General features: G+C 49.0%; 1 protein-coding gene across 1 annotated transcript in view; it reads left to right on the top strand.

The window, feature by feature from the left end:
* LOC146863123 (vimentin-like) overlaps nt 1–24,343 on the top strand; it is a 75,702-nt gene that overhangs the window by 17,542 nt on the left and 33,817 nt on the right. Inside the window, exon 2 of the mRNA XM_085643345.1 lies at nt 16,641–17,306. Coding sequence (XP_085499471.1) covers nt 16,641–17,306 — 666 coding nt within the window. The remainder of the gene's footprint in view (nt 1–16,640; nt 17,307–24,343) is intronic.

Below are 24,343 nucleotides of genomic sequence, written 5' to 3'. Positions count from 1 at the left end.
TCAATGCTACAAGAGATGAGGGCTGGCTTCAGGGCAGTAGACGGTCGATTTGACTCACTTGACAAAAATCTTGCAAGCTTGGGGGCCAAAATACAAGTTCATGACAGACGACTGGATGTGGCTGAGGCGCGCATTTCAGAAATTGAGGATGGTACTGCGCAGTCCCTAAAAAGATTGGAGCGCGTCGAGTGCATCCTCAAGGATGTGGCAATCAAAAGAGAAGACCTTGAAGTGCGAAGCAGGCGCAATAACATCCGCATCCTAGGGGTTCCGGAGACTGCCACCACCGGCCGCATGGACCGTTTTGTCGAGACTCTGATATCTGACCTATTTGGAAGGGAGTCCTTCACCTCTGGCTTTGTAATAGAGAGGGCGCACAGGTCCCTTGGGCTGCGGCCCAATCCTGGACTCCCACCTAGACCCATCATTGCACGTCTTATGAACTTTCGAGACTGCGACTCGGCACTGCGCCTCGCTAGGGAATGTGCGGACATTATGTGACAGGGCTCTAAACTATCCTTTTACCCGGACTTCACCCTCATGGTGCAAGATGCCCATCGTAAGTATAATGGGGTTAAAGCCACCCTAAGGAATCTGGGCTTAAAATATGGTATGCTATACCCTGCCAGACTGAGAGTAGATGTGGGTGGCCGGGCTCAAATTTTTCATACTCCTACTGAGGTGCAGGAATTTTGCCATGCCTACAAACAAAATAACAATCAGACTGCAACAGGAGGGGGGGGCCCACCTCCCCACATAGTGGCTCGGACGCAAGTATTGAACTCTTTTCCGGTTCAGGCACTGGTTAACATTGCTGCGTAGTTCCTACTTCATTATTGTAAGACTTTTCGGGGATAATGTAATTCATCCTTCTACAATGCTTCAAAAAGCTGGTCGACCGACGTGGCGTTGCCACCCCTCATGGTGTATATCTTGAATTTGGTATTGTTCTCACGGGGGTACCGTTCTAGGGGTTCATCATTTAAGTATAAAGTCAATTGGTACTTCACGTTCTGCTTTTTGTTCTAGATCTGCCTCGCTTGGGTCGTAGTGAGGCTTGGTGGGGTGAGGGGGAGACGATTATTACTGCCTATACGTTTATGGTTGTTTGCAGAAATGTTTACTGTCGCAGTTTTTCCCTTTATTTCGTTGCTTCTATATGACATGCTTGACACGTTCTCCGGATGGCTCAGCTGGGTAATGTTGATGGCCCTTCTGGCTTGTCCTTGATGGCCTGGAATGTAAGGGGTCTTAATGACAATCACAAGAGAAGGCAGGTGGTTCATTATCTACTTAGACACAATGTGGACATTGCTTATTTACAGGAAACGCACTTGCCCAAATCGGACTCAGCCTGCTTTGCTGCTAGCTGGGGAGCGCACAGTTATTTTTGCAAATTACAGCAATTACGCCAGGGGCATGGCCATCCTTATCCATAAACGGGTCCCTTTTAGCCTCTGCTCCGTTATATGAGACCGTGAGGGTAGGTACATCATCATCACGGGGTCCCTTATGGGTCACAGCACTGCACTCGTATGTGTATATGCCCCGAACACTGATTCCCCAGACTTTTTTCACTCATTACATGCCCAGCTAGTAAGGTTAGAGCCCAGTTTGCTCTTGATAGGCTAATAGGGGGGGGGGGGGGGGGGATTTTAATTTGCTCCTTAACCCCAGATTGGATAGCACTGCCATATCTCCTGACACTAAACCACGGGCGCGCCGCGCTCTCTTAGAACTCTGTTAGCAGCTATTGCTTCTAGATATATGGCGCATGCGCAATCCCACCCTCACAGACTACACACATTATTCCGGCCAACACAACACCTGGACTAGAATCGATTTGTGGCTGGTTTCTCTAGGCATTCCCGGCTGGTTCCGGTCGCTTGTGACGCGCGGACGTACTCTGACCACTCCCCGGTACAGCTACTCCTGAAGGTACCTCGGCCGAAGGGGTTTGAACAGCAATGGCGTTTCCCGAGTCGTGCCCTCAATGATGACCTTTTAAAGATAGAAGTCTGCGAAGCCATTGAAGATTACTTTGCCATTAACACTGGCTCAGTTGACACATGGGCAGATCCCGAGGCCCCCATATAGCCAAGCCTACATCACTGAGCCGCGCTCCTCCACTAATCAGACACTCACCTCCACCTCAGAGATTTGTAACAAATTCTTGGTTTACTTCTCGGCCCTATACACTACTAAAGTGTGAACGACCCCTCGGCACAGGAAGCCTATCTGTCCGAGATTGCGCTGGTCTTCCTTGAAAAACACATGCAGAACTTCTTAGCAGAACCAATTTCTTCGGCGGATGTAATTGGAGCCATTGATACCCTCCGCTGCTCCTCGGCCCCTGGGTTAGACGGCTTTACGGGGGACTTCTACAAGGAATACAAGGACCTACTCGCACCGCAGTTGATTGAGGTTTATGCAGAGGCCCTCGAAAAACAAACACTACCCCCCACGCTTCGGGAGGCGGTTATCATCCTCCTCACCAAACCTGGTAAGGACCCATCCTTGTGCGGATCCTACAGACCTCTGTCCCTACTAAATTTAGACTATAAAATATTAGTCAAGATCATCGCCAATCGCCTGTCCCAATTGATGGAGTTTATAATATCTCCGGCCCAATCAGGCTTCGTCCCCCACTGATCCACCTCGCTAAATCTTAGGACACTCTTTGCAGTCCTCCACAGGATCAACCCAGAGGTCCCCGCTGCTGCAATTCTGTTTGACGCAGAAAAGGCCTCTGATTACTTGGGGTGGCCCTTTTTTATATTTCTGTGATGCGCCGTATGGGCATGCCCATGGGATTCATAGACACCATCGCATTACTATGCAGCCGGCCCACGGCGAGACTTCGCCAGAACGGCACTCTATCCCGACCCCTCGCACTCTCCCATAGCAGACGTCAGGGCTGTCCCCTATCCCCCCTATTGTTCATCCTGGCCATGGATCCTTTAATCCGCCACTTTCAGGAACGGCATTTACAAAGAGGTTTACAATTCAACACTGCCCCCCTCCTAGTCTCGCTCTACGCTTATGACACTAGCCTCTATGTCAGAGATCCCCAGGTCAATTTAGAGCCGCTCATTAGAGAAATTCTTAGATTTGGCCTCTTCTCTGGCCTAGGCATTAATTGGCACAAATCGGTGATCTTTCCTTTAACATCTAGTACGGTCTTGTGGGAGTGTGAATTCTCCCTTGAATGGTGCACTGACTCGGTCAAGTATCTGGGCATCCATGTTCACCTGGACACTGCCCAGATCCTCCGCTTGAACTATGGGCTGGCCATTAGCGCACTCAATGCTCAAATGGAGAGATGGCTGCATTTACCGTTGTCAATAGCCGGCAGAGTGGCGATCTTGAAGATGGTAGTGCTCCCCAAATTTTTATATCTTTTTAACAATATCCCCATACCCCTCCCGAATGGTTTCGTCCTGACAATGCACACACACCTTATACAACTGGTCTGGGTGGCAAGCAGGCACCCGTTAGGTGGCAGGTGCTCACCCTACCGTATGATAGAAGAGGGTACACGGTTCCGGATCTACAATTGTATTATCTGGTGGCTCAATGCTGCAACGTATATGCATGGTTCCATCCAGATGCCAGGATCCAATTTCTTCGCCCAGAGGCGGATTTTGTCCTGCCGGAGCAGTTATGCACCGTGCTGCCCAAGGGTGTTCCCAGAGACCCTAAGGACATACAAACAGTCTCCACTACCAGTTGGGCCTGGGATAAGTTGAGGCGGATTACCGGCGTCACCACATTGTATTCCTCTGTCTTACCTATCCCCAACGCTCGCTGGCTGCCGATAACCGGTGAAAAACTGGTACAACGCACCTTGGCCAAATTCGATATTTCCAAACTGGGAGATTTATATCCAGAGGTACATATTTTCTCGGTGGCGGACGACGTCCGTTTCCAAGACGTCATCTTCATGCACAGCTTCATTCTGGGCCGCATCCATTCGGCTCTTTGTGCCACACTGCCTAATTTCCCAATTGAACCCGATTCGTTTACTCCTCTTTTTTTTTGTTGAAAATACTGTGGAGACCCGGACCGCGTAAGGCGGTGCGGCGTCGGGGGTATTCCTGTCGGCTACCAGTGCAGTTGGCGTCTGAGATTGTCTGAATTGGTGTAGTAGGAGCGCCCATTCTAAAGAGATTGGGGTTTTACGGGTACCTTTGGCCTCCTCCTCTCGTATTGCGTCCTCCTCCGCAGCAGCCCATTTAAGAACAGCCCCCACCCAAGCTGCAAGTGGAGGACCAGTAGGGGTTCGCCAGTGCATTGCTATACAGCGTTTGGCCAATAGGTGGGCCAGGAAGACGAAGCGCATCGACACCTTGTGTCGCTTTCTCCGCCCCAGGATACCCAGTGCGCATCCCTCCCAGGTAGTCAAATGGGTCAGCCCAGTGAGATCCCTGAGTGTTGAGTGGATCGAAGTCCAATAGTGCTGAATGCCCGGACAGGTCCAGAACATGTGAAAGAAGGCAGCATCCTGCGCCTGACAACGAGGGCATAGAAATGTAGTGTCGGGATAAAAACGTTGAAGGCGCGCTGGCGTCAAATAGGCCCTATGGAGAATGTGGAACTGTATATTTTTAAAGCGGGCATTCCTGGATACTTTTTTGGGGAATTCTATCGCTCTGTCCCATTCGCTGTCGTGAAATGGTCGTCCCGTCTCCTCCTCCCATAGGGCTCGGAGAGGCACCAGCAGTGGGGGTGTTAGGTCCCCAATTGATTTATTCAACCATGTAATAAGGTGTCGACCCCGTCCCAGTTGTAAGAGTGTGTGAAGGACTGGGTGTGTGGGAGGCTCCCCTTGCGTGAGGTCAGAATATGGTCGAAAGTGGCTGAGGAGTTGACGGTGAAGCAGGAACTGGCCTGGGGGCAGATCGTATTCCTCCAAGAGCTGTCGGTATGGCCTGAGCTGTCCCTCGTCAAATAGCATTTCCGCTTCGACAATGTCCCTCGCCGTCCACTCCCGAAGCATGGCGGGTGTGAAAAATCCGTCATTTCTGGGCCAGCCGACCAGCGGTAGTAATGGCGTGTATGGCGTGTATGGAGGGCAGCGCGGTGCCATGCGGTGGATACGTTGCACACATTTCCGGGCAATGTCCACCTGCAGGGGGTAGGTTCGCGTGGGACGAGAACCCGGCAGAAGCAGGCGACGCAACTCGGGCAGGGGCACACGTCCCGTGACAGTGCATGTCTCAAGCAGGCATCGCTCCGCCGTCCAATATGAGAGACATTGGAGCTGCGACGCCAGGAAGTAGGCTTCGAATGAGGGCGCCCCAAGCCCCCCTTGCGTCGTGGGCAGTCTTAGCTTGGCCAGCGCGATTCTGTGCCGTCCCTGCCCCCATATTAGAGAGCTGAGGAGCGTATCTAAATCTTTGAAGAAGGAGCGGGGGGGAATCACTGGGAGATTGGTGAAGTAGTACAAAAGCTGCGGGACCAGTATCATCTTTGCCAGGGCTACCCGGCCAATCGGGGCCAACGGTAAACTCTGCCAGAACCCAATGGAGGATCGTATCCCTGCTAGTGCTCTCCGATGGTTCCCTTCAAAAATGTCGAGTGGGGAATGATATAATCTGATCCCGAGGTATCGGGGACCCTCTGTCGCCCAGTGCAGTTTCCGGTCACCGATCCAGACCTCCCGAGAGGGGGCGTCCGGGTGGAGGGGATAGACCATTGATTTGTCCCAGTTCACCCTCCGCAAACTCCGCCAGGGCAGTCTCAACGGTGGTGAGATCCGCCGTCACATCCCGTGTATATATATGAGAAGATCGTCCGCATACATAGATACACAGTGTGTGACGTCCGCCAGTGGAATACCCCAGGCCCGCCCATCCCCACGGAGCCGGATGGCCAAGGGTTCTACCGCGAGTGCGAATAAGAGGGGCGAGAGGGGCACCCCTGTCGCGTGCCCCTGTGTATCGCAAATTCCGGGGAGATATAGCGACCGAGGCAGATCCGAGACGTAAGATTGGTGTAGAGTAGGCGAGTATAGGCTATGAGCGTGGGGCCGAGACCCGCCCGCCCCAGGACTGCAAAGAGGAATTGCCACGTTAGGGTGTCGAACGCCTTTTCAATGTCCAAGATCAGACACGCCGCGTGCGGAAAACGATCCCCAATCTGATCCTGAATGTGAAAGAGGCGCCGAATATTATGAGAGGTATTCCTCCCTGGAACGAAACCGCATTGGTCCGGGTGTACTAACGGGCATATGATTTGAGAGTATCTGTCCGCCAAAATGTTTCCCAGGATTTTACAGTCAGCTGTGAGCAGCGTGATGGGCCGGTAGGAGGCGAGGAGTTGAGGGTCTCGGTCGGGTTTCGGAAACGTCACGATCACCGACGCTCTCATAGAGCCGGGCAGTTCGCCGAGTCTAAGCGCCGAGTCCAATACTGCTGATAGACGAGAGGTCAACTGTGGGGCAAAAGTGGCGTAATATTCAAGTGGGAGCCCGTCAAGGCCAGGGGCCTTGCCGCGGGCCAGTGCTCGTACCGTACTTGTAATCTCAGTTGTTTTTATCTTTGCGTCCAACCCCTTCCGGTCTACAGCGGCAATTCGGGGAAGGGGAAGAGGGTCGAGGAAGTGGTCGATGGCCCTGGGGTCGAGAGACGTGGGAGCAGTGTAGACTGCCGAGTAATGGTGATAGAACGCCTGGAGGATCTCATCCTGAGATTGCACCAGGGTACCCTGGGGATTTATGATTGCAGTAATAGGCCGGATTTCGGTATCTTGCTTAGCAAGCCATGCCAGGAGTGTGCCCGACTTATCACGGTCCCGATGCATTCCGTTTGCGTATGCCCGAAAATTGTGACGACGCAAGTCCACGCACGCCACCTGGTACTCCGATTTGGCGTGGGCGACCTGAGCTACTGTCGCCACTGATTGATCTGCGGCCTTAGTGGCCGTAGCCAGTTGCTGCTCCGCCTTCTCTAGGGCTTGCTCCAGGGTGTGTCGCACCCCGGTTCTGTACCGAATGCATTCTCCCCTGGCCACTACCTTGAAACCATCCCACTCGACCAGGGTTGACGACGCGGTCCCCGCATTATGCGTAAAGTAGTCTTGGATGCTACGTTGGTGGTCATGTGTAAAGGTCTGGTCCGTGAGACACTCCCGTGACAGCCGCCACGTAGGAACAGGGGGGCGCGGGGGTCGCCATTGGAGGCCGAGAAGGTGCGCATCATGGTCGGAAACGACTCTACCCAGATAATCCGAGTGACATATTTGCGGGAGAAGCGCTGCAGTGCATAAGAATCGGTCAAGCCGAACTCGTAAATTATGAGGAATGGAGTGGAAAGAGTAAATGCGGGTCTGGGGATGGTGCAGCCTCCATGCGTCCGTGAGGGACCAGTGTGCGGCCCACGCTTTAAAGCGGTCTATTTGTCTATAGGTGGGGGAGTGTGGGAGTGGAGGGTGTGAGCGATCCAGCACCGGGTCCAGGATACAGTTGTAGTCCCCTCCTAATAGCCAGGGCACCTGTGTGAATTGAGCCAAAGAGATTGTGAGTCGGTCCCAGAATTTATCCTGGTCGACATTTGGGGCGTATATACTGCCTAAGAGGACAGCCCTCCCGTCTAAGAGACCCTCTAGTAGGACGTATCTGCCTTCGTCGTCCACCACCCGTCTTAGTTCCCGAAAAGGGGTTCCCGGGCGAATCCATATCAGTGCCCCTCTGGCAAACGAGGAGTAGGTCGTGGCGCAGATGAGTCCGCACCATTTTACTCGTAGTTTGCCGACTTCGGTTGCATTAAGGTGGGTTTCTTGTAAGCAGAGGATAGATGCCTTCTGTCGTTTCGCATAGGCGTATATCGCGTAGCGCTTACGTGGGGTATGTAGACCACGTGTGTTAAGTGTGAGTATATTAATGTCTGCGCTAGTTGTCAGTTGTGCCATAGATGGTCGGTTCTGTGTGGGGACGGGGTGTGGTGCCCCTTAGAGAAATCGAATAGTGGGCCCTCAGGGACGTGCTGCGTTGGAAGGGGGCAGGCGGACTGGAAGCCTGGAAAACGGATGTGCTGTGGTGTGAAACTCCATGGGGAAGTGGGACATATGCAAACCGGGGTGTGAACAACGTGTGGGGATGCGGGAAACTGTCCCAATACTCAGGACTCATCGTGCGGGTAACGATGTGTCCAAACTACCTTCAGTAACACTAAAGGGGGGAGAACTGCTTTATATGATAGGGGGTGACGATGTGCTAGTGCGAGGCCGCACGCTGAGTGGGCATGTAGTAGGATCTGGAGCAGAGTGACTGTCCCTACGGGTGCCATATCATGGGTGCTGGGTGCGCATCACAGTTAAGGATACCAAGAGTCCGTGTGCCTGAGTTGCCTCAGGTGAGAGGAGGAGAGGGCGGCGCATCCAATAGTCCATCTGCAGTCTGCGGAGTGGGTTGGGGGGGTGCCGCCTGGTCCACCCCCGAGACGGTGCTGTCGCTGTCGTTTTCGCCTTTGGAGGAGAACAGGTGCGGAGGTCGATCTATAGAGTCTGAAGGTTGTGTGGTGCGCAGGTCGATCACCGCTTGTAGAGCTTCCCGTCTTTCTCGCATAATCTGTTCGAGATCCGGCGAGTCGTGGGCACCCCGAGTTGGTCGGGACTCGATGTTACGGAGCTTCTTGGGCCGCTTCCGGGCGTGTAAAGTTTTGAGAGGGGAGCTCCTCTAGGGAACAAGGATCGTACGCCCGCGAGCAGTGTTGATCTGCCCAGTCTTGTGCGGCCTCCGCGGATGCGAAGAAGAGGGAGGATCCTTTATAGATAGGCTTTCCTGTTTTCGGTTTCTATTTTTGGTAAATTCTGGTGGTTTTTTTCAGTGTTTTCAATACCTTAAAAAAACAGTGGTTATCAGTGGTTACACATTTTCGCGCCATAAAAAACTACTGAAACAGTGTTTTTTCGGTGTTTATGGAACGTTTTGCTTTTATTATTGCTTGCTTTCAGCACTGATAGTGCATGGTATATAGACAGTATTAGCATAGTGTATATGAGGTCCAAATAGATTTTTGCAAATTAAACTTATTGTAGTACACTATACAATACTTCTTCAGTGAGTCTTTGGTTATATACACTTACTCTTTCCTTCCCATGTAAACTTCTGTGAAAAGACCCTCAACATTGGCACTGAAGCTGGGCAACGCCATAACAGCCAGTATTCAATTTGGTAACTCTGGATACTGACATAGCTTTCTATGCAATACTGGTTCACTTGAAAATTGCGATTCCCAGGGCAGGTTCTGCAACATTTACGCAAATCTGGGCGCTTATGCCCTCAGAGTTATTGAAGCGGTCAAAAATGAAGCAGCACTTTTGAAACTACGGAGGAAATTCCCCTTTACGGAAGGGATCTAGAACAGAGTACCACAGTGAGGTTTCATTGACTTCAAATGCCATTGGTGGTGAAGGGACATTTCTATACATCATTGCAAGCCATTTCTCATACATTGTAAAATAAAAGTTCCTGAATTGCTCTTCACCCCTGCTTTGCTTACCAAGCCGCAAGGACTCTAACATGGAACATGTTGTAGTGACAAAGTCACTAAAGGTGTTTCACATCTACACCAAATATACTGAACACTTGTCAGCCAAGGGTGTTTTGAGACGCTTGTTTTTTTATTATGTCCACTTCAGCAGTTATGTTTTCCTTTAAAAATCTAAGAATGCAGTAGAGTGTACTTTTTTTAAATCACTATTAATATGTGACCAAAGATCCTCACATTTCTTGTCTTTGGCATCATCACTCAGCAAATATTCTGTAAACGGTTGCCACATAGATAATATAGCTTTCATAACCCTTTGGACTGAGAACCATCAGCTAAGGGACACAGTTGGGATGACTCTTTCTTTGATGCCACACAAAGCACGAAATGATAAATATTTGTGTTTTAGTTCCTGTGCATGGGAAAACATTGCAACAGAATGGACTAAAAAGTCAATAGCCTTCCTCATTAACTCCGAAGATTGTAAAGATGCTTTCAGCATACCATCTAGCAAGTGGCAAGGATTTCTTACAGGGAAGCACTTCCGCTCAAGAATCAATTTTGACAGGTCATCACACAACGTTTTCATATACGTAGATGAATCACTGCAAATACAAACAATATCACTCTAATCTTTGTTGAACTTGGAAAGAACCTTTTTTGCAGAACATTCCAAGTGATACTGCGTTCCATGATTTCCAAAAGTCTGGTGTCATGTTTTAACCTCTATCCCAGATGCTTGGTGATAGCACTCTTTTCACATATACTTGTCACTATACCTTGCATTGAATTTTTTAAAGCCTGAGGTGTTGGGAATTCGCCTACTATCAATACTGACTCACTAGAAACTGTGGGCTGATGTATTAAGGGTTTTTACCCATTCTCTTTGGGTAAATATGATGACACATATTAGGAAAGATTCTTATGAAACCAGCCATTTTACCTATCAGTGAAAGAATCGAACGCAGCCAAAATATCAAATATGATTTTGATATTTCCTGATTCTATACAGTTTATAAAATAATTAAATACGACCTAAAACATGCTTCTAAACCCTGCATCTTTAGACCAAAGACCACAAAACTGAAAAAAACAAAAGGAAGAAGAAACAATATTATAGGGGCATCCCTAAACAACAGAACTCAAGCAGAATAATGTTAGCCCAGACTTTCTTACTGCTAGCATGTACAACAAAGTTACATTGTATTGGCCCCTTCAGGACGGAAAAAAAGAACTCTTTTACTCTCTTTTTCCTTTCTTTGAATGGCAATTAATTTGTGATTGTGCAGGTGTTTTTTCAGTGTTTCTATGTTTTCACTGGTGAGGGCTATTTCTCTTTCAGTGGGGTTTTATCGGTTATTATAGGTTTAAACCTAAAACCGGACAGCCTATTTATAGATAATCTTGAGGCGGGAAGAGCAACGCGTATTGGATCTTATTGTCCCGCAGCCTCCGCTTTACGTCCAGGAAGGAAGATCTCTGTTGTTGCACCGCTCGAGCATAGTCCGGGAAGATCATGATGTGGCTGTTGTCCACTCGCAACGGTGCGGCCAGTCGCGCCGCCCGAAGCACCGCATCTCTATCCCGGAAGTGCAGGAACTTGGCGAGAAATGGTCGAGGAGACGTGCCGGGCGGGGGCTTTCGGGCCGGCACTCGGTGAGCCCGTTCTATGGAGAAGAATGGTGTGCGGTCTGCAGGCGGGGTAAACGACTTCAGCCACTTGTCCATATGTGCAATGGGGTCGGCACCTTCGACTCCCTCCGGCAGCCCCAGTACCCGGATGTTGCAGCGTCTCGAGCGGCCCTCCAAATCCTGCGCATGTTCTTCCACCGCAGCTAGACGAGTAAGGACCCCCTGGAGCGTCTGCTGTTGCTCTTTTAGTATGGGCTGTATTTCCGCAAGTGTCTGCTCCTCTGTACGCACCCGGTCCGCCAATTTCCGGTGGTCATCGCGGAGGAGATTTACATCCGTCGCCAGGGTACCAAGGCGTTCTTCCATAGACAGACGGGATAGTTCAATGGCGGCGAGGACCTTATCCAGCTCGTCCGAGATCGATAAGTCCGTGGAGGCCACCGTGTTGGGGGACCACGTCGAGGTCCGGCGCATGTTCTCCGGGGCCGTCTCCGGGATCACTTGATGCTGCGCGGGTTTTGACTTCCCCATCGTGAGTCCACGCGGTCTGGACGAGTCGGTAGTGTCCGCCGGGTCGCAGGAGCCTCAGCGACGCAAGGAATCCACAGAAGGTCGGAAGGCGCGGCCGCGTTGTCTCACGGGTGAAGCCGCCCAGGGAAGCCGCCGTCCGAGCCGGCCCACCAAGGTCCCCCCGTGGACCAAGCACCGGAATCGTCCACACCAGCCACCAGGCGCCACACTCAGGGTGCTCCCAGCACCAATCCACCCCTCACGGGGTCTCCACCGGCGACGGACGCCACGGGGTATCCTCCGCGGCCGCCTCAAGGTCAAGGGGGGGGAGCGTATGCACCGTCCTCGTGGCCCCCGTGCAAGCCCCAGTCTTTCTCAGGGTCTACTGTCGAGGCGAGGCCATCAATGTCCCTCGGCAACTCGTAGCGGGTAGGCGGTCAGCAGGTCTGGCAAGGGCACAGCAGCTCCCACGGGTTGCACCCAGAAGGCCGTCACTTCGGTAGGCACAAGGAGCTAGGCCTCACCGGCTGCATGGAGAGGGATGCGATGTCCCGTGGGCGGCCATTTTAGGGTCAGGCAATCGCTGGTCGGGTCGGTTGAATGCCTCCAGGTCCTGCCGTCCGCAACAAAGCCCAGCACCCCCTTAGCTCCCTCCAGCGCCAGTCACATGGAGTACCTTAGGTGCACGGGGGCCGCCCAAGGGTCCGACTCCGGGTCTCAGTGGACTCAAGATGGCGGGTGCGCTCGGGCCAGCAAAGCCCCTCCGCTCTCCGATGCTCTCCACGTCGCTATCCGGGAGTCCGCTCCCTGCTCACACTCCCCGAGTGCCGGCGCGATCAGGGCGAGACGCGTTGTCAGCTTCCCCGTCTCCCCTCACGGCATCCCTCGCATCGTACGGAAGAGCTCCGCCGCCATCTTACGGCTTAAGATGCGGCGCTGGCGGCAGCAGTCGGGCCAATTCCCGTCCGGAGGGCTAGGGGTGCGCCCAGGCGTCCACTGTCTCCCCGCTGTAATGCAGCCACCCTCCGATGCCCCCCGCATCGATCAGCACCCGGTGGGACACTCCATGTAACTGCCGAGAGGCGCCCAGACGCGGAGCCTCAGCAAAGCCGATCCGCCATCGTGGCTCGCTTAGCCAGGCCCCCCTTCGTTCACTCCTCTTACGTTGATAATTGAGAGTGTGAATGGTGCTCATCTAATTACTAAACTGTATAAAGCATGTGCTAATATGAGGCTGGTAGACGACGACAAGGTCTGTAAGTACTGGGAAATCAACTTAAGCCGCCCCATTACAGATGAGCAGTGGGCAATGTTTTGTACAGTAACGAAGGAAGTCTCTCTCAACAGCAGGCATAAACTTCTTCATTTCAAGTTCTCACGCCGAATTTACTTTACTCCTGCCAAAGCACACAGACTAGATCCGTCCAGACCACATAACTGCCAGAAAAGCGTGGCCCACATGCAGATTTTGCACATCTCATATGGACATGACCTAAGCTACAGGCCTACTGGTAAAAGATACACCGCACCCTAGGAAACATGATTAAATTGCCCCATATCCCAACTCCGGAAGTGGCTTTTCTGGGCTACACGGTTAATTTCCCCAAAGGGGTTAGACGCTTTGCATCCCTAGGTCTGTTACTGGCAAAAAAGAAATTGCAGTTCATTGGGGACGCATGTCCGCACCCACTTTACAGGGCTGGCTGCGCAGCATGACCTACTGTAATACTAACAGCGAGGTCTACGCCTGCATAGTGCCTAGCTCTTCCCGCCCTAAAAATATATATGGGGCCCCTACCGATCCTATGTGGAAGCTTTACGGCAGGCCTCTAACTCTCAACTTGAGCATAGTCCCAGAGGGTGTGGGGTAACGGATTTAATTCTCTTTATATTAGATACATACACCCATGTTCCTTGCCATGCATGAAACCTCTCGAATGTCTGGCCTTTTATGTTTGTTGCTTCTACTATTATGGGGATCCTGCGGTTGCCGGGGGGCGAATGCAATGGGAGGCGAAGGGGGGCCTACGGGACTGTGATTTTACTGAACTGCTGAAGCTTTCACACCAGCTACAGTAGACATGTCAATATTGCGATGCTCAAATACATTGTCTTTATTCCTGCTTCAACGATGCTGTAACTGACAGTGAACTGCCATGCATGTATTATTTGGATATGCTACAAACTGGAAAAAAAAAGTTTTAAAAAAAAAGTGTGTGTCTGAAAGAAAATGGAGCATGATAAGCTATTTCGCATTAGTTAGTTCTGAAAATGATTGACCTCTTGTTTACTAAGAGTTCAATTTCAGGAAGCAATGCAATGAACCACTCCAGAGCTTTCCCTTTGCTTAGCCATCGCACATCAGTGTGCATCAAGAGGTCTGTATTTTCAGCTTCGGAATCCTGCAGCATTGCTTTAAAAAGTCTATGATTAAGTGCTTTTGCAAGAATAAAATGAACAAATTTCACTGCAACTTTTAGGACATTATTCAGTTCTCTGTGCTTTAATTTTGCACACAATACTTCTTGGTGAATAATGCAGTGGTGGTCTATCACAGTCTGTCCGGTGAGCTTCTTTTTAAGCAGAGATACAAAGCCTCTGTCATGGGCCACAATGGCAAGAGCCCCATCTGTTGAGATGCTGACAAGAGTGTTTAATGGTATTTGATGTGTTTCAGAGTAGTTGCACATGCTGTCCAGTATATCTTTTCATCTTGTGTGCCCTTTCAGTGGTAGAAGGCACAGGAGCTCTCCTTTGGGATGAAGTGATTGGTCCGAATACCTCACCCAAACTAATACCTGGGCCACATCGCCTATATCTGTGGACTTCAGTTTACGCCACTGCACTCTGCTATGCAACACTCTAATCTATGCCACTGCATTCTATGATGCTGGATTGTACGCTGTTAAATTCTTGGCCGCTGCACTCTATGCCACTATACTCTGCAACACTCTACACCAATGCACTCTACACCAATCCACTGTACTCAGTCACTCTACTGTACACCACTCTACGTGACTCCACTCTATGCCTCTACACTCTACGACACTTTACTCCACTCTTCGCCGTTCCACTCTACGGCACTCCATGCCACTCTCCTCTGTGCCACTAACTTTTAGCCATGCTGGACAGCAGCCACTCTCCATGGCTAAAACACATTGGCAAAGTCAATAAGTCGTGCAGAGGCGAGACCTATTGGCTTTGCCAATGTTTTTTTTCATTGCCCTTTACTATAATCCTTATGTGGTTTTAACTTTGCTCTATCAATTCATATTTTCTATTGTATTTGCAAATTGGGTTAGCCGTGTTGAAACAATTCAATAAAAAAACATGAAAGCATATTTATTTCTAATGCATGTCCCTTCACTGAAATAAAAGGCTAATAAAACAAGTTGTACTGGTCCTTTCCACTGTCTGTCACAGTTGCCCATGTTGTAGTCATATATGTTTTGAGAGAAAGGTCATAAAGGTGGGGTGCGCACAAAGTAAAAAAATGTTTTTTTAAATTCAATTATTCCCCCTAAATGAATTGATTTGTCTGTGTGACAGAGCATTGGGCCAGTGTAACTGTATTCCATTGTGAGAACAAATACCTAATTATATCTAGATAGCCTAGAGTGTTGCTGTGGTCAAATATATGGTCAAAAACAAGGTTAAGCGATGTCCGTCATGGCTGACCATATATAAACAATTAAATATCACGGGTTATCCATTAAAAAAGTGACATTCTTTCTGCTGAAAAGTAAGTAAAATAATAAATGTATTCTTATGTATTGCCTGAGATTACAACTAAGCCAAATTTTACTTTTTCACCACAGAACATAGAAGCGAATCTCAGTGTGAATCAGCCATTATCCTGGAATCTCTTTCTGCCTACAATGTCTAAGTTAGGAGGTGACCTGCAGGTGCTAATTTTGCCCAACCCTACCTGATACCGCACATTATTGTACCACAAATTATCATAGTTTCCTGATGTAGATAACCCGTACATTACCCAACAGTTCTCATTTTATCATCCTCCCTAAAGATGGAGGCCCATATTTATGAAGCCTTTGCGTTGTCCTTACGTCATGCAAGGCAACGCAAAGGCTTCAGTAATATTTACAAAGCCAAGGAAGGCCTGATTTGCATGGCCTTGTGTTGGCTTTGTAAAGAAATGTAACGCAAGGCTTTTGCTTACACTGTGTTACATTACATTTCAACTTGGGAGGCATTCTATGGGTGGAGCATGGGAGTTCCCATGCATCCACCCATGGATTGTGGTGCATTCCCAGATTTACAAAGATTTCTAAACCTGGGAATATGTGAAAATGCTACGCCTTCCCGAGTAAGTTGTAACAACAAGAAATATATTTTTTCTCAGCTGTATTTCCCCTTTCCACATGTGCTGCATTGTGCAGCAAACATAGGAAAAGGAAAATACCTCTAAGGATTGTTTTTGTGCAGGAAGATATACCTTCCCGCACAACACAATCCTGCCTGTAACGCAGGCACCTTTGCACTGTGGTGCAAGAGAGCCTGTGCTGGTGCAAGCCTGCACAAAGAGCACCAGCGCAAAGAGAGAGCAGAAATGCTCCATATCGTTGTAAATATGGAGCATTTCAGCTCTCTCCTTTTCATAGAGACGCAGTGCAGCAACTTTGCTTGCTGCCCTGCGTTGCGTGAAAGTTTAGTAAATGTGTCTTTTAATTTCAAATTAATTTGGCCAGGATTTCAATCTGTAAGTACTGAACTCTATCGCTATCTTACCGTCTCGTTGTTAAATACAAATGTTAGGAAACACCTGGTAATAAAGTGCTGATAATGTAGCTTTCTCTTATGATTCACTGTTAGACAAGTTATTGCTCAGTGCGAGCTGTAAGAGGACAGGATGAGGTATTCTCCATTCACAAGTACAACAATGGTCTCTCTGTAAAACAAATTGTGCTTGGTAGAGCAGATTAAAGATCTAAAAAATGAATCCATTGTCTTTGTACATAATAAATATGTTTTGTTTAATATTTTCAGAGGAAGCAGAGAGGATCCTGAGGGAGTTCCGGCAGGATGTAGACAACGCTACCATTCAGAAGCTAGATTTGGAGCGGAAGGTGGAGCAATTGGTAGATGAAATAGAATTCCTCAAGAAACTCCACGACGAAGAGGTAGCTGACCTAATGAGGCAGATCGAGGACTCAAAGGTGACAGTAGAACTGGAGAGTACCCGGCCTGATCTCGCTGCAGCGCTCCGTGATGTCAGAATTCAGATGGAAAAAGTGGCTGCCAAGAACATCCAAGAAGCAGAAGTGTGGTACAAAACCAAATTTGACACTTTAAAAGGGCAGGTGTCCAAACATGATGTCCAGCTAAACAGCATGAAGGAAGAGATAAGTAAGTACTCATCCCAGATTACAGAGCTTGAAAACCAACTCAGTGCCTTGAGGGCTCGAAACGAAGCATTGGAGAGTCAGCTTCAAGACATGGAGGCAAACCACCTAGAGAAAGTATCTGGTCTTCAAGAAATCATTGCCCAACTAGAATGCCAGCTCCTGGAGACCAAATCTGATCTGTCTAGATACTTGCAGGACTACCAAGACCTGTTAAACATCAAGCTGAAACTAGATGCTGAGATCGCAGTCTACAGGAAGCTTCTGGAGGGAGAGGAACAAAGGCTTGGCCTTTCTTCACAAAGTGCTGGTAAGTCCCAAATAGACTAATATTCACACGACAATACTGCACCATAATCTGGATTAACAATTAAACATTTTTTTTATTTTTTATTCTTTTTATTGGCATTTATTATTACAGTTGTTACATATTGGTATTTGACCGCATTAACATGAGACATGTATGTCCAATCGGCTAGTATCATTATAGACATTTACGATTACTCCAACTTCATGTATATGCTGTATGCACTATAACAGGTGTTTGCCAAGTAAAGAACAAACCGGGGGGGAAATCAAACTAGGGGTCATCATGGAATATTAGATGGTACAGCCAGACTAGGGTACATATGGCCCCTCAGGTAACTAAGTAACGGCACAGTTGCATCCCCCTGCCGAGAATATGGGTGTGCAGGCGGACGTGTGGTATAGGTGAATGGATCGGGGTGGTGGGGGCGGGAGCCCAGCCGTCCTCGGATAGGTGTGAATTGTCAGGAGGGGGCGCCATCTGTGTGGGCTTGCACCGCAGACGGCTGTGTGACGTTAGGGGTTGTCGCACTCGTGCTCGAGTCATCCTGGGACTGAGACTGTTTGAATTGGTGTAGCATAAGCGCCCATTCCAGGAATATTGGGGTTTTACGTATGCCTTTTGCTTCCTCCTCCCGCAGGGCATCCTCCTCAGCTGCAGCCCATTTGAGCACCGCCCCCTCCCATGCTGCAATCGGGGGGCCTGTAGGGGAGTGCCAATGCATAGCTATGCAGCGTTTAGCCAGTAGGTGCGCTAAGGAGACGAAACGTATGGGCACTTTGTGACGTTTCCTCCGGCCAATTATTCCCAGCGCGCAACACTCCCATGTGGCCAGATGGGGGTGTCCGGTAAGGTCGCGGAGGGTCGTGTGGATAGCTGACCAGTAAGTCTGGATATCCGGACAGGCCCAACACATATGGTGGAAATCTGCGCCTTGCACCTGACAGCGGGGGCAAAGGAAAGTTGTATCAGGGTAAAAACGCTGCAGGCGTGCTGGTGTCAAGTAGGCCCTATGCAGAATGTAAAATTGTATATTCTTGAAACGGGCATTCCTAGACACTTTTTTGGGGAATTCGAGTGCCCTTTCCCACTCATTATCATGGAATGCCCGTCCCACCTCCCCCTCCCAGAGAGTCCGAAGGGGTTCTAGTAATGGAGGTGTCAACTCCCTGATTGATTTATACAGCCATGTGGTGAGGTGGCGGCCCATTCCCATTCGTAAGATCGTGTGGAGGACTGGGTGTGTGGGGGGCTCCCCTAGTGTAAGATCATAGTACGGTCGGTAGTGGCTGAGGAGTTGACGGTGCCACAGAAACTGCCCTGGGGGGGAGATCATAGTCGTCAATAAGTAGTTGGAATGGCCTAAGTTGTCCCTCTTCGAATAGTATTTCTGCTTCGGTGACATCCCTGGATGTCCATTCCCGGAGCATGGCAGGAGTAAAGAATTGGGTGTTTTTGGGCCAGCCCACCAGTGGAAGCAGCGGTGAATACGGGGGTCGGTCTGGTGTCATGCGGTGTATGCGCTGGATACATTTCCGGGCTACTTCCACCTGGAGGGGGCAGGTCCCCGTGGGGCAGGATCCTGGTATAAGCAAGTGGCACAGTTCCGGCGTCGCTACCCGGCCTGCGACTGTGTATGTTTCGGACGTGTAACTATCAGCCGTCCAATAGGAGAGCCATTGAAGCTGCGCCGCCAAGAAATAGGCCTCGAATGATGGGGCTCCAAGGTCCCCCTGTGTTGTGGGTAGTTCTAATTTTGCTAGTGCGATTCTGTGTCGTCCTTTGCCCCATATCAGGGAGCCAAGAAGTGTGTCCAAATCTTTAAAGAAGGAACGGGGCGGGATTACTGGAAGGTTGGTAAAATAATAAAGTAGTCGTGGAACCAGAATCATTTTCGCAAGGGCCACTCGACCAATCGGGGCCAGCGGGAGATTCCGCCAAAACCCGATGATGGATCGTATACTGGCGAGTGCCCTACGATGGTTACCCTCGAAGATGTCGGTGGGTGAATGAGATAGGCGAATCCCCAGATAGCGAGGGGCCTCCGCGGTCCAGCTGATTTTCTGGTCACCAATCCAGACCTCCTGAGGGGTAGCGTTCGGATGTAGGGGGTACACCACAGATTTATCCCAGTTCACCTTCAGGCCCGAGGCGTCGGCGAATTCGGTCAAGGCTGTTCCAAGTGGAGTGAGATCCGCTGCGATGTCCCGTATACAGAGGAGAAGGTCATCGGCATATAGTGATACACAGTGTGTGGTATCTGCAAGCGAGATGCCCCAGTCCTGTCCCTCCCGGCGGAGACAGATAGGTAAAGGTTCAACGGCCAGCGCGAATAACAGGGGTGAGAGGGGGCAGCCCTGTCCCGTACCCCTATGTATCGCGAACTCCGGGGAGACACGGCGTCCAATGCGGATTCGGGAAGTGAGTTTAGTATATAGAAGGTGGGTGTAAGCTATGAGCTTGGGACCAAGGCCAGCCCGTCGGAGAACCGGGAACAGGTACTGCCATGTTAGGGTGTCGAAAGCCTTTTCAAGGTCCAAGACCAGGCACGCCGCTCTGGGAAAGCGGTCACCGATCTGATCCTGGATGTGAAAAAGACGGCGTATGTTCTGCGAGGTATTCCTGCCCGGGACAAATCCGCATTGGTCCGGGTGCACCATTAACAATTAAACATATGAGACAAATTTGTCAAAAGGTTCTTCCCAAAAAATTCTGCAGCTTGTGCTTTTTTCTACCCTGTCAAGCTCCCTGAGTTCTTAAATATTACTCCATGCAGTCTCAAATATCCAGTAGAGAATGCGACAGCAGAATACAATCACATGATTGTTTCTGCCATTAATCTTTAATTCCACCCACACCAAAGTACATAGCTAGATATTGTCCTTTGTCGAACTGCCAGTGAACAAGGACGAGTGTATGTCCGAAACGCGTTTGGAACTGTATGTGATGGAAGGAAGGAGCCGCATGTTGCTGTAACCTACAATAAAAGAGGGAACAAATCTTTCTGTGTGAGGTGTTGTCACCTGGAGACTTCATGTTGGATGTGTAGCGGGACGCCTAACTGCGACGACGCCCCGCTGCTCAAAGCGGCCCTGCGGCACTGTAAATATGGTACCGAGAGGACAGAGAGGCCACGATTACAGGTCCAGGTATTGGCAGCTCATGGGGCTTCCCACTGCCGCAACCCACTGGGGTAGAGACTTTTTTTTATTTGTTCAAACACACACCAGCACCCACTGTGGTATGATTATGGGAACTACAGAGACCAGCAGGCAACATTGCACACGCCCACTGAGGCGGGGCTGGGCAGAATCATTTTATAGTTCCCAAACGGCTGCTGTATCTTTGACGAACTGCCAGTGAACAAGGACGAGTGTACGTCCGAAACACGTTTGGCGCTGTATGTTGGAAGGAGCCGCGTGTTACTGTAACCTACAATAAAAGAGGGAAAAAACCTTTCTGTGTGAGACGTTGTCACCTGGGCACTTGGATGGATATATATATATATGTATGTACACGAGGCACCACAGGTGGCCCTAGGCCACCATCCAGAGACATTGCACCCATGGGGGCCCTGCTGGGAGCCCCCAAAGTCGGATTCCCACAGCCTTTCTGTGTTGGAAAGGCCGGCACAGAAAGGCTGTGGGAATCTGCCATTGTAATCCCTCAAGCGGAAAGAGCCGCCCATGTGATTACAGGCCCCTTTCTGAATGGCAGACGGGCTCTCTTGAGCCCGTTGTAAGCCATTTGGAAATCCTGTTTGGATTAATTTCGGACTGACTTCATCAAAATTGGCCAGTCGGATATTAATCCAAACAGGAGATTACGATGCCGTTGGAACAGCTCCGACCGAGGGTCTTAGCCGTTTCCTTCAGCATCATAATCGGCCCCATAGTTTAAAAAAAAACTTTATTTCTCATTTTTTCACAATAAGCAGACAAACAAACCTTAGAACAGACATTTCAGCAATTAGAACTGAGTACATACCATGGGGTTGATGTCATATGAACAATGAGTGTTGAAGTTATTTGCCAATATTTACACGTCAATAAACACATGAATACTGCAATACATCAGGTTCGTGCCCATTAAGGTTGTCTTCCTCCCTGGATACTACGCACAATCACACAGTGGTGAAGCATTACCCCATGACAGTAACAGCTGGACTACCATAGATGCCCTTCCACAGTGTATCGCTCACCCTACCCCGGTACGATCATGCTCTTTCTGAGAATCATCAGCAACAGCTATGTCCAACAGGTACTGTCGATACGGACCCCATCTTTCTTTAGGTGCACATCGTACTGGCATCAGTGCATTATAGTTTTCAGATTGGGTGGAGCAATATGCTAAATCCTTATTCCACTCCACTATGGTTGGCAAGGGGCCCCTCATCCATCTCATGGCCACCCTCCGCTTGGCCAATAGTAAACCAATGGCTGCCAGCTTGCGCACACCTTTTGGAATCTGTTTGTCAAACCCCAGCAGAGCAACTAATGGTGTTTCCGTTAACTCACAATCCAACATTTTAGATAAGACCTGGAACACCTCACTCCAGAAGGTACGTGTTCCCAGGCATTCCTACGCTAAGTGTGTAAAGTGTGCATTTGCAGCAAAGCATCTCATACATCTGTCATTCTCCTTCAGTCCATATCTGTGCAACCTCGCCGGAGTGTAATATGTTCTATGAATATATTTAAACTGTTACAGTCTATGTCTGCCATTCAATTAGATTGATTTAATGTGATTGAAACACCAAGTCCACTGTGCCACCATGATGTCCGTACCCAGTTCCTCCTCCCAGTCTAACTGAAATTTTAGTTTGGTGTGCTCACCCTGGCCTTTAAAGAGTGAATACAAAATTGTTATATCATGCTGCGGAGACTATGTGTGTAATAGGTACGTCAGTGACGGCATCCCTTCGGGTTCATTCATGTCTGATCCAAACAGCACGCGCAGGCCATTACGAAATCTGTAATAATGAAAAGCATCTAGCACCGTAACCCCGTCCACCGGAGCTGAAACCTGTTCCCATGTTTTAACGGTCCCTTCAAGGAACAAGTCGCCCATATGCTTTATGTCCAGCTTAGTTAAGGTGTTCATCATAGCTCTGTCCTCCCTATGCGGCAATTGAGGAGAGTATATTAATTTGATCTGGTGCCGATTGGCTATTATAGAGAGTTATAGAGAGTTGGTGTCCAATACTCACTCACCCATATAGTCACTCACACATCCACTCACTCACCCATACAGCCACTCACTCACCCATATGAGTGATGTAATATGTGAGATCATGGCAGTACATTGCAGGGGCGCAAGTTATAGTAAGCTCCGGAACTATAACTGCTGAATTTCAATTGTTTTCTACGAGTGAAATCTGAGCATAACTATAAAATCTCTGTAACCTTTGTTTTTTCCAGTGAATGTATTAGGGTTTTTAAATTCTATCACCTAACTATAACATCCCTATAACCTTGTTTTTTCAGAGGATTTCTAAGGTTTTTTTAACGGTATTGCCTAACTAACATCCCTGTAACCTTTTTTTCTCAGTGAATTTCTATGTTTTTTTTAATTCCTAACAATACGTTTTCAAAATAGGGGTGTGTTTTTTAAAGTAGAGATATTTTTTTGTTTTCCCATATTTTTTTCTTTACATTTTTTTTTATTGTTTGTGGGCTTGTGACTAGGTGCATACATCTGTGTGGGCATGTGAGAGGGTGCCTGAATCTCTGAGTGGGTCTGTGAGTGGGTGCATAAGTCTCTGAGTGGGTTTGTGAGTGGATACATGTGTCTCTGAGTGGGTCTGTAAGTGGGTGCATGAATCTGAATGGGTGTGTGACTGGGTACATCAGTCTCCGTGTGAGTCTGTCAGTAGAAGCATGAGTGTCTGAGTGAGTCTATAAGTGGCTGCTTGAGTGTCAGAGTCTCTGAGTGGGTTTAAAACTGCCTCCATAAGTGTGTGAATCAGTCTGTGATTGAGTGCATACATTTCAAAGAGAGCATGTAACTCGGTGTGCGAGTCTGTGAGTGGGTCTCTGAGTGAGTGCATGAGTGTCAGTATGGGTTTCTAAGTGAGTGCAGGAGAACATGAGTGGGTCTGTGACTGAGTGTGGGAGTATCTGAGCATGTATTTTTTCTTGTCCACGCATATTTGCGAATTCGTAGCAATGTTTCACGGGGAGGGGGTGCTGACAATAACAAATTCGCAAATATAGCCTGTTCAAAATAAAAACCCACTTTCAACACAGAGCTTGTTTCATTAACACCCCTATATGTCAAACATGGGGTCAGCGATACTCCTACCCTAAGCCCTTATGCTACTTTTGTGGTGAACTTTCAGCCCTGGGACTGGGCCCAATTTTCTAAAATGGTGGCTGCCACTTTCTGCTCAGGGTGCGGCCAGCCAATCACAGCATTTCTGTTGGCACGCGCTTTCATGATTAACCACCAAATCGTCATGAATTAGCCGCGACCACAGATATCACTATCTCGATTTTCTTAAATTTCTCAATAACTACTGAACGGATTTACACCAAATAACTGAAAGCGTGATCTGCGGAACCAAATCTACCTTTTTTTTTTTTTTAATTAAAGTTTTTGCATCCATTTACAGCATATAGACATACCAAAAAGCAATGCAAGGGAAAACATCAATATAAGAGAGGAAAAAAAACAAAAAAAACAAAAAGCAATACGAGGTACATTTCAGTGATCAGAAGATGTCACATGTGCATCTGAATTGTCCTGTTCTTGCTGCGATGTTGAACATTTCAGGTGATACGGAAGCACATCTAGCATAGTTTATCATACAATATCACACAGAATCATTATCTGTCTGAGTTAGCAAATACTCTCTCAACGGAGCCCAAATGTCCTTGGGTCTAGATGTCGTTGGCAGCTCCTCAGCATATAGGTCCAACTGCTCACGGCAGTACACCAAATCCTTAACCCAGTCATCAATTTTCGGAGCCAGTTTACTCTCCCATGTGAACAGAACTCGCCTCTTGGCAAGCAAGAGGGCCACTCGCACAAACCTACCC

Source organism: Triturus cristatus, chromosome 2_2 (assembly GCF_964204655.1).
Source record: "Triturus cristatus chromosome 2_2, aTriCri1.1, whole genome shotgun sequence".
Lineage (NCBI taxonomy): Eukaryota > Metazoa > Chordata > Amphibia > Caudata > Salamandridae > Triturus > Triturus cristatus.
This window is presented reverse-complemented; position numbering and strand designations above follow the sequence as displayed.